Source organism: Mauremys reevesii, linkage group 18 (genome assembly GCF_016161935.1).
Source record: "Mauremys reevesii isolate NIE-2019 linkage group 18, ASM1616193v1, whole genome shotgun sequence".
NCBI lineage: Eukaryota > Metazoa > Chordata > Testudines > Geoemydidae > Mauremys > Mauremys reevesii.
Window position 1 is genome coordinate 19,280,863 of NC_052640.1, and position 11,431 is coordinate 19,292,293.

The window sequence follows — 11,431 nt, forward strand, 5'->3', positions numbered from 1 at the left end:
GGTTTCACTGAACTGCCATGTCTTGCCCTCCAGGTACTGGCATGGCGATAACCTGCCCTTTGACGGGCCTGGAGGCATCCTGGCGCATGCGTTCTTCCCCAAGACCCACCGCGAGGGAGATGTCCATTTTGACTACGATGAGACCTGGACCATTGGGAACAACTTAGGTGTGTTGTGGATTCAGATGGAGGCATGGATGCGTGTGTGTTTGGGGAGGGGGAGGCCACTGATAAATGTAAAAAGTGGTTAATTCCTAGAGAAGAGGTCTGAACAGGCCTGTCCACACAGCCGGGCAGGGCACTTCACATGGTCTATGTCCTTGTCTCTTTCCAAACACAGTTAAGTGGGGTTCTAACACCAGGTCACTCAAAGAGCCACCGCTAAAAAATAAAACAGGGAGAGATAAGGGAACCTAAGTCCCAGGCACTGGGGTGGAGTGTTTCTCTGCCAAAGTCCTGTATAACTGGCAGGTCTCAGTCCCAGTCCCCGTTGTCCACCGCCTGTTTCCAAACCCTTTCTTCTTGAACGTCTCTAAAGGGAAACAACACAGGCTCCCAGTCTCTCACTTTGGCTTGGGAACACGCTGACCCCCACACAACATCTCATGGTCGATATGAGGGAGCGACTTGATGTCCAGATCAAGTCACAACTGTTTTCTTAATAGTAGAGCCAGGCCGGTATCATTGTGTAGTTCAGGGATAAATGCCATAACATCTCACAAGGTACATACAGCATCTTGAGATCTATCAGGATCACTTCCTAGGGCCTCAGTTCTTCTGCAAGATGCACAGATAATAACTCCCATCTATCACCCTCCTCCACCTCAACATGATCTACAGGGAGAAGAAATATGGGGGGGGAGGGGGAATAACTAACCTCCCATTCAGGGCCTCCCCGTACAGCTTGTCTTATCCGGGTCAGTGTTTAGGCCCCAGTCCTGCACCCACTGAAGTCCATGGCATTTTCCCCATTGACTTTACTGACAGTTTGTAAACTCCCTGTGGCCAGGGACTGTCTTTTAGAGCATCAAGCTCACTCCACCACTGGATAATAAATAAACATCAGTAACTTTTGCAATATCTGAGGTGCGTCCCACCAGTTTTGCAATGGGAGAATCTGGGAACATCTGCAATCAGTGTTCACCACTCTCTCAGAAGTTAGATAAGCCATTTGAAAAATGTCCTAATATATTCCTCTTCATTAATCCTGTATTGGAGGAGAGCTTGAAAAGCTGCTGAAACAGACCAGGCCACGTTCCGTCATCATTCACTCTCTCTTTCATATGTGGCTTCGGTAATAACTGGGGATAATCACACTTAGCATGTTCTTCCAATTTAATATCCTCCAGAGCTTTGCAAACATTAATTAACCCTTGCAAGCCTTCTCTGAAGTAGGGGAATATCCTTATCCCCATTTTACAGCCGAAGAAACCAAAGTACCGAGAGGCGTAAGTGACTTGCCCAAGGGTCACACAGCATATCATTGTCAGAACCAGGATTAGCCCTCAGGCGTTCCTGGCTCCATACTGCCACTCTGTTATGGCTCTTCCCATGCAAAGATTTTTTTTCAGCTGCGCTGTTGTTCAGCTCCCCATAAAGTTGGAGCAGAGCACAGCGGATCTGCCAGTACTGGACAGCAGAGAGTGGGGAATCTGCCAATCTAAACAGGATTGTTCGAAAGTGTTTAATAAATCACTGAGGTAGAAATCCCAGATTCTCAACTGACCTAGATGTGATCACTTCAATTGCATCAGTGCTGAGCAAACTTGACACATTTCAGGGGGCTGCTCATTTGCAGATAAGCCAAGTTCACTTCTCCTCGCGATCAAACTTTCCCAGGTGTTCATACCACATCCCCCTGGAACAGTCTGCAGCAGGCCCATGCCTCCTTTGGCAGCTGCTGCTCCTCTCTTTTGGGGCAGTAGCCCATGCACTAAACACACCAGCGACTCTCTTCTTTCCAAGGGGGCTGCAACCTGGAGATCCCTGGCTGAAACCAGGGAAGAATCAATTGCATTTGGGCTCATTAGGAAACAACATTAGGACTCTTCCTCACAGTCTTTGTTGCTTAATTTCTTCTTTTAAGGCCTTTTTAGCCGAGAATTTTAAAACCTGAAAGTGATCAGCAGGGAGCTAAAGGAGATCTCCCAAGTGTGGGGTGTGTTTCTACGTGCCTGAATCCCTTTACGTTCCCTTTAAAGATGCTGTCAAATAGTTTATGCCTAAGCATGTCCTCCCTTAAATATATTAGAGTCGGGGGCGGGGGAGCGAGGGAGGACTGGATAAAGCATCAGAAATGGTTTGTTTATTTTGCCTTTCATGCTCTCCCGACAAACCACCAAAAAAGCAATAGGTGATCGCCCCCTGCTGTCTGTGTGGCACCATTTGTTTACAATTGCTGTTCTCAGCGTGGTCCTGGTGGCATAGTTCTGCTTCACACCAGAGGTTTCACTGGATGGTGTCGTGCTGTGAACCCCACCACGTTCGCTGCTAATCAAGGAATGATGCTCCCCCTGTGCAAAGCTGATCTGACTGGACACCGCCTTAGTGTCTGCTTCCTGTGGGCCAGATCCCCACAGATGTGCCAAAGGCAGAACCTTCCCTCCAAAAGCAGGGGGAAGATTCTACTGGGAGCTGGGGCCATTGGCCCCTGTGCTGGTGGCATGAGGCAGAATTGTAACTTGCTGGTCTGTGCAGGCTAACACACGGGAAAAGGTGAAGACACTCACAGTGACTCAACTCACACAGTTCCAAAGCCCTGGCTGGAAAACCAGCTCCACCCCCACCACTCTGCATGGCTGCTGGGATTGCCTCCTTTAAAGAGGCCACAGCATCTGGTGCCACAGCAAAGAGCTGGGAACTAGGAGGGTCCTGAATTCAACCCCCTGAGGTGCTCACTCACTATAGGACATGAGGCAAATCGACAGATCCCTTTGGACTATGGGCAACCCAACTGGACCTCCCTGAAAAGCAGATTCCCTCTTGCACTGAACTTTTTGTGGTGCCACCATAGGGAATGAACAGTGAGGGCCCTGCCCATCCTGGGTGTCTTCCAGCACACTGAAAAATCCCTGCACCCTCTTCCCTTTGCAGGGACTGACCTACTGCAAGTGGCTGCTCACGAATTTGGTCACGTCCTGGGCCTACAGCACACTGCTGTCTCCAAGTCACTGATGTCTCCTTTCTACATCTTCCGCTACCCGCTGAGCCTGAGTGAGGACGACAAACAAGGCATCCAGTACCTCTATGGGAAACCAAAGACCGATCCGGTGCCAGCCCCGACACAGGAGGCAGAGCCAAACCCACCAGACATTGAAACAAACGAGATCACCAACGTGGGGGTGAGTGACCAGCAATGCTTGTGTCAAAGCCACTATTTCCAAGTTCCCCCAACAGTACTAAGGCAACCCCAACTTTATTCTCATAGAATCACCCCCTGGTGAGGCTCTGGGGAAACCACAGCAAAGAAAAGAAGGAGAATGGGGGACTCCTTGGGAATCCCACTGCCCTGGGAGCTGGCCACACCAGGCCTGGGTTAGATGGCAAGTGAAAGGGGTTTGATTGCAGTTGAACCCCCTTCCACCTCCCAGCTTGGCTTAGGTTAGCATGATTGGCAATTCCTGGTGAAGAGGAGTCCAAGATTTTCCTTGCGGGGGCAATGAAGGTCAAGGCAGAAGTGTGTTGGCAGAGCTGTCTAGGGGCCCGACGACTGCAGTAATAACAATACCTAGCTCTTCTACAGCACTTTTCACTGGCACATCCCAAAGCACCGTGCAAAGATGACCAATGTCAGCAGAGGTGGGTATCACCGAGCGGAACTGAGAGCTGTGTGGGGACGCTTGCCCAGCATCTGCGCATGCAATGCCTGGCTGTAGCGAGCGCAGGTTACCTGTCATGTTAATAAACCAGTCAGTATATATAGGCACAGAGCCCAATTCACCCCGGGGCAAACCTCCTACAGGCAATGCAGTAAGTCAAACTCCTCCTCACTCCCAGGCTTCTTGATTCAAGCACTTGTCTTGATCAGTGAAGCATGGGGAGGATTTACATTTTATTTGGGAAAGACCCCTATTGTCTGCAGTGACTATCTACAGTCTCCTCGGGTGAGGCACCGGGTCAGGGTGGGGTGACCCCCTGAGCTTGACACAGGGCGGGGTGCCCCTCGGAGCTCAGCACTTGCTGACCGGCATACGGTATTCTCAGTCTGTGCAGCCTGACGCCTGTGACACGAATTTTGACGCTGTTTCCACCATCCGGGGGGAGCTGTTCTTTTTCAAGTCGCACTACGTGTGGCGGCTCAGGAATGGGAAGCTGCAGGCTGGCTACCCGGCCCTGGCTTCTCGCCATTGGCAGGGAATTCCAAGCTCCATCGACGCGGCCTTTGAGGACTCCCTAGGAAATATCTGGTTTTTCCAAGGTAAGTGAGAACAGAGATGGGATCAGAGGGCTAGAAAGGATGAACTCCTGTGGTGGGGTGGGGGACACAAAACCCAATAGGTTCTAGGGCATGAAAATGTTCTTGGCAGCATCAAAACCCCACCCACCTCATATAAGGATCCCTGTTTGTTTTTCTCTCTCTTTAGTGTTAATATTTTAACAGATCTTGGGGGGAGGCGGGGGTTCACTTTCATTTTAGACAAAGCCAAATATCTAACTTTCCTCCTTTGGAACAGGAGCACTTTGCTTCCAAGTCTCTGCCTAGCGGCTCTGAAAATGTGCCTCACTCACAGATGAGGAGTGAAGGCCACACTTACCACTTATCATTTTGGTATGAAAATTGGTGAAGAGGGACAGGCCAGCTCTTCTTAGAGTGGCGTTGCCCAGCTGGTAAATATTCTCACCTTGGTTACTTAGAAGCAAAAGAGTTTCCCAAATCTAGTGTATTGAACAGGAAGAGTTCGAATTGATTTTTTTCCCCACTGTTTATGGGTATTTGTTTATTTCTGCATCTCGTTCAGCTTGGACATTGAAATCAGAGGCGGCATTGACTGGTTTTACACTGGTGTAACTCCATGGAGCTATTCCTGATTTGCACCTCTCCGAGTGAGACCTTCGCTTGGTCAGTTTACTTTTTAAAGCCAATGGCCCCAGTTCTCTGGTCTGGCCAAGGGGCACTTTAATGTAAGTCCTGAGCAGGTGCAAAGATGGCTCACACCTGCACTGATTTCCATCATTGTCCCAGCAGTCTGGAGTTCAGTCAGGTGCAGTGATGCCCTGGCATTCATCTGGGCATTATAGGACAACCCTTCCTTCAGTGCAAGGACTTTAAAATGTGCAATTTGTCACACACACAAACGTTTTAGGAATCTACACACCTAGGACTAGATTGCAGCAAGCCTGTGTGTGCGGCTGCATGGGAAAGGAGAGGGGGTACTAGGAGCATTTCCCCCCAAAAAAACTGTGTGAGGGGCCAGTCATGGTCATTGTGCTTCCTGCACACAACAGTCTGACAAACACTAACGGTAGTAAGGCCATGGCCCAACCACCTGCCTTCTGCACCAGCCATCAGAGGAAAGTCAGCGCAAGAAGGGAGCACATGGGGCACTTTCAAAGTTCTCGCTCTAGCATGAGTCCCTGCAGCCATGGCAGAACATCTGCACCTTCTTCCCTCTTACAATGGGGACTATGGTGACAAGAGCTGGCCCAGAGATTAAACAAGGCTCTGGCATTCCTAGTGCTGCTGCCCAGAGCCAGATATGCATTCTCTGGTAAGTGCATTGACTTTAACAAAAAAAAACAAAAAAACAGTGGAGACACCAAATTTGTTCCTGAGGCTCTCTGGAACCCAGGAATAATAGTTTGCCCTGTTTCACCCGGATAAGCACTCACCGTTTTCTTTAACTCTCTTTCCAAGTCTAAATTACATAGAGAAAATCCAGAAGCTGGTAGGATATTGTTGCCCAGTTCTGGGGGGGCAGAGGGGGTGCTCTGCATCATTACTCAGTATATCACAGACCATATCAAATGGCTCAGCATCCAGAATTATCCCACATCCTGCTAAAACTGGCAGGATTTTAACTCGAGCAGTATCTAGCCTTGCCTAGAGGTGAGATGAGAATTTATTCTCCCCTGTCCATTTGATGCATGGCATCTCAATGGCCATCAGCAAGGGTGCCAGTTGTGCTAGTGGTTTTTCTGTCGTGGACACCTGTCCATTGGGACTGGGCTGAGATTCCAGGTCACTTCACACAGATCACCATACAGTCATTAGACAGTAAACAGCTTGTGGTTACTCCTGTCATTATATATTCTTTTGCCCCATCATCAGGCTCTCAGTACTGGATTTATGATGGTGAGAGACGCGTGTCTGGCCCTGCTTCTATCTCGGAGCTGGGCCTATCTGCTTCTCCTGTCCAGGCAGCTTTGATGTGGGGGACAGAGAAGAACAAGATTTACTTCTTCAAGGGAGGCAGTTACTGGCGCTTCAACCCTAGCACCCGCCAGGTGGAGACCATCTACCCCCGCAGGATGGCCGACTGGCGTGGCATCCCTCAGGAGATTGATGCTGCTTTCCAGGATGAGTTTGGTGAGTGCACATCGGAATAGAGGCCTATTCTTGTGTGGGCTTTCTTGGTTATTCTTGCATCTCAGGTGCGAAGGGAATCAGCAGGATTTGGACATTTATTTTAATCTGGATTATTAATAGTGAAGCACTTTTTTGCAAATTTTCATCCATAAGAGAAATATAATAATACATGTATATAACAGTTTGTAGAGAGATCATCCAGTTAAGCTTGCAATGGGTGCGTAACAGGTATTTATCATCAATTCTGTAGAAGATCATGTGATTAAACAACTAAAACCCCAATAGTACCATTATCCCCTAAAATGAAATACATGTAGGACATTGCAGATGCTTTTTTTTAAAAGGGGAGAGATAGAGACTCCCCAAACCTCTAATAATAGGAGAATGGCACAAGGAAACCTGCTCCTGTTACACCCTCAAGGAAGAAAAAGATACACAGGGGACAGAACTACAGACATTTCACTGCTTCTGATAGTGTTGGGAATATAGAAGACATTCCGCCAGACAGGGCTCCTTGCTGAAAACTGCACAGTGACAACCACACAGCCGCCTCATCCAGTGATGCATCTATTGTCAACTGTTCTCTATGCAGGGGTCGGCAGCCTTTCAGAAGTGGTGTGCCAAGTCTTCATTTATTCACTCTAATTTAAGGTTTCGCGTGCCAGTAATACATTTTAATGTTTTTAGAAGGTGTCTTTCTATAAATCTATAATATATAACTAAACCATTGTTGTATGTAAAGTAAATAAGGTTTTTAAAATGTTTAAGAAGCTTCATTTAAAATTAAATTAAAATGCAGAGCCCCCCGAACCGGTGGCCAGGACCTGGGCAGTGTGAGTGCCACTGAAAATCAGCTCGCGTGCCATAGGTTGCCTACCCCGCTCTATGTATCAACCCTAAAACCCTCCCCTTCCAAGGGATTCCCTTAGAAATGTTGTGCATGAATGTAGGCAATCCTTACAGGTTGGGGGATTCTATCCTGGGCAGCAGTGACTCTGAAAAAGTTTGGGGGGTCATGGTGGGTAATCAGCTGAACATGAGCTCCTAATGTAATGCTGTGGCCAAAAGAGCTAATGGGATCCTGGGATGCATAAACAGGGGAATCTCGAGGAGGAGTAAAGAGGTTATTTTACCTCTGTATTTGGCACTGATGCAACTGCTGCTGGAATACTGTGTCCAGTTCTGGTGCCCACAGATCAAGAAGGGTGTTGATAAATTGGAGAGAGTTCAGAGAAGAGCCATGAGAATGATTAACGGCTTAGAAAACACGCCTTATAGCGACAGACTCAAGCAGCTCAATCGATTTAGCTTAACAAAGAGAAGGTTAAGGCCGTGAGACTTGATTAGCCTACATGGGAACAGATATTTAATGAGTTCTTCAGTCTAGCAGAGAAAGGTATAACACCAATCCATGGCTGAAAGTGGAAGCTTGACAAATTCAGACTGGTAATAAGGCATTAATTATTAATGGTGGGAATAATTATCCATTTGAACAATTTACCAAGGTCTGTGGTAGATTCTCCATCACTGACAATTTTTCTATCAAGATTGGATGTTTTTCTAAAAGATCTCCTATAGGAATTTAGGGAAGTTCTATGGCCTGTTATACAGGAGGTCAGACAAGATGATCACAATGGTCCCTTCTGGCCTTGGAATCTATGAAAATCTATGACATAAATCCCCAAAAAATCTCTTGGTAGTAATAGACTCCTTTCGGCCATCTCCTACACCTATTCAACAGTCCTTGCTGTAATGATAAAGGGCCTCATTCTGAACCCTCTACTCTCACTGACCGTTCTGCAACCAGGCCAACTGCTGAGTCACAAAGCTGGGTGGAGAGGACATGAAGCTTGCAGCATCTCAGGCTTCCTTCTCATCCTTCTTTGCTAGTTAGTGAACCATCCTTCATTGTGGGTCTTTGCCACCTCTTTGCCCACTGGCAAATTGAGCATGAAGTTCACTATGGGACATAAATACAAGGAGTAATAATGCTAGAAAATGAAGAGCCCCGTAAATGGCATCTGCTCTATCTCCTTTGACACTTGTCTCTGTGCCTCTGTCTCCTCCACAGGTTTTGCCTATTTCTTGAGAGACCGGCTTTACTGGAAGTTCGACCCAGTGCAGGTAAAAGTGCTAGAGGGTTACCCACGCCAGATCAGCCATGACTTCTTCAGCTGTGCACCCTCCTCCAATTTCTTCAGATGAACAGAAGGGTGCTGGCATCCTCCAGATTGCCCTCCCATCTCCCCATGTCTCCAACTGTCACTTTGAAAGATGTCATTCTCTCCGACGAGGGAGAAATCTCTCATGCATTCCTGGCCTCCTGCTATGCCCATCACCTGACACAATGGGTTGCACAAATGGCTCGAGGAGACCTGTGACATGTGGTTGCCTGTTTTCAGATTCCAGGGGCCCCCAATCACAGCTTGGTGTTGGAAATAAGGATGCAGCCTGATTGCTGTTTGAGTGGCTACTTTAACACTTCCAGCACTTAGATCCCAGAGGCCAGCCTGGAATGGGTCATGCTTCCAAAGTTATCTGGGCCCCATCCACTTAGAAAATGGATCCCACTGGTATTCCCTGTGTTACTATTGCCCACAGCACAGCCATCTTTGCTGTTCCTGACATCAGCACTGTTGAGAATGGATTCCATTGATGGCCACTTTCCTAGCATTGAAAGGGGAGTTTTAACTGTTCCCAAATTCAGATTCAAGACATGTGCCCAGGTTGCTGGGGCTGCTTCACCATGGTAATAAAGGTGAGTTTGGACCCCTGCATTTCAGCATCTTGTCCCAGGTCTATTGGTATTTCTGTTTTTGTTTTGTATTGTCACTAATGTTCATTATAATTTTGTACTGATTTGTAAAAATATTCTGTGGGTTTTTTAAAGGTGCTAGGTTTCAGTGCTGGACACTGCCCGATATCTCCATATATTGTTGTTAACTCTGGGATCTCACTAAGACACTAGCTCACCACAATACTGCCTGGATGCTTGTAACTTTATCAAAATTTCAGGTTAAGTCTATCCAAATTCAAAACCAATGTTTGTGCCTTGTTTCACTTCTTTATTCTCTACCTATTGCTGAAAATCAGAACACAAAAGAGGATCGTGCATTTTCTCTATCTATTCTTCACCCATCTCCCTTCCCATCTTTCACAAGCTATTCTTCATCTTCTTCCCCATATCTCCAATTGAGCAAAAATGTATCTGCTTCCAGATCTCATGGTTTATCTGCATAGCAAAACTTTATGTATTGTAACAATCCTGGTTAGCAAAATAAACCTACGGTGGCCCTTTCTGATTGCCCAAGAAACGGAAGTAAAGAAAGGGTAGAAACCTACTCAGTTATCCTTACTATTTATCAGCTTTCCTTCAGACCTCATTAGCAGAGACAAAGTGGGATTTAAACCTACCCACAGCAAATAGAGATATGGCTCAGAGGCCTTTATCATCCTTAGGCCTGCATGTTCTCTCTCATTCAAGTTTTTTTTACCTCATTCAAATTTCAGGTCTATGTTTTTTACTTCTTCTCAGTGTTTGTTTTTACAACCATGTTTCTTCAAAGCAAGTATGTAAATGTTTGTATAATGTGTATAAAACCTTTTTATATATACTGTGTGTGTATGTGTATATATATATATATATACATACTGTGCTGTATCAATAAATGTGGTCTTTTTTTCTATGCCCTGTTTAGTCTGAATTTCTTTTAACATAGTTTTCAACCACAACTTTACAACAGATCCCACCTACAGACCCTTATCTTGAGCACTGTCTATGCTGTAAGTACAAGGGTGTTTTTTGTAATCAGATTGTGACCTGCTCAGCAGACCCAGTTGCAACAAGTATAAGTGAGTTTGGGTCATGCTATCATTACTGAACTTTTATATTACAGTGACACTTAGAGGCCTAGATCAAAACTGAGGCTGTGAGAAACATTCCCTTCTCAAGAATAGGAAAAGGAAAAATAGAGCAAGAGTAAAGAGCATTTTCCATCAGGAAGTATAGGAAGCACAGCAAGTAGTAACTAGCTACAAAATGGCTACTTTAGGGCTGCAGCTGCTTGACTCCGCAGTATTTAAAGGGCCAGATACCAAAAGGCATGCTGGGGAAAAAAGTTCTTATAAGAGGGCAGCAGCCCAGCTGGGAAAGAATCAAATAGCTATAAAGGAAGGGCTGTGTGTTGCTTATGCCTTGCAAGTGAGTCCTATACCTTGAAGAGGCTGCAATTTAAGAAGACAAGTGGGATAGCTCAGTGGTTTGTGCATTGGCCTGCTAAACCTAGGGTTGTGAGCTTAATCCTTGAGGAGGGATCTAGGGCAAAAATTGGTCTGGGGATTGGTCCTGCTTTGAGCAGGGGGGTGGACTAGATGACCTCCTGAGGTCCCTTCCACCCCTGATGTTCTAGGATTATAAGAAAGGGGTAAGGAATGCATTGCAATATGTACAATGGTGATATAAATGTTTTAAAATATCAGTAGTATAACTAGTTAACCTTATCTACCCTTCAGTCCATTGGTCACTGATTGTAAAAGTAGGTCTTGAGAAGAGTGTCAGTAGCCTTATAGATTTATTGCCTTGTGTGGCTTAAAAGAAAGAGGAGAGGTGTTTGAGAAGCTCAAACAGGTGGTTAAAGCAGATATTGTGACAGAGGAAGAGCTAGAGGCTGAGATATGAGTGGACAGGGTGGGAGCAGAGTTGTGAAGGCTCTTGGATGAGAATAACTCTTGAACTTGGTGTGGTGATATATAAAGGGAGTTGGAATTCAAAGAGGGAGGTGAGAGGGTCAGAGTGACAGGCAACAAAAAATAATCTGGATAGCTGTGTTTTCAATGAACTAGAGAGGATTATGTGGTTGTCAAGGAGATGTAGAGAAGGCAACAGGAGTGAAGATGAGAAATGCTG

The 11,431-nt window shown here is 46.3% G+C and overlaps 1 protein-coding gene across 1 annotated transcript in view; it reads left to right on the top strand.

The window, feature by feature from the left end:
• Nucleotides 1-10,136, top strand: part of MMP11 (matrix metallopeptidase 11) — a 31,039-nt gene extending 20,903 nt beyond the window's left edge. The window contains exons 4-8 of the mRNA XM_039505727.1: nt 34-167; nt 3,093-3,340; nt 4,203-4,416; nt 6,268-6,525; nt 8,597-10,136. Of these exons, the coding sequence (XP_039361661.1) occupies nt 34-167; nt 3,093-3,340; nt 4,203-4,416; nt 6,268-6,525; nt 8,597-8,730 (988 nt within the window). The 3' untranslated portion in view covers nt 8,731-10,136. The remainder of the gene's footprint in view (nt 1-33; nt 168-3,092; nt 3,341-4,202; nt 4,417-6,267; nt 6,526-8,596) is intronic.
• Nucleotides 10,137-11,431: the final 1,295 nt, after the last annotated feature.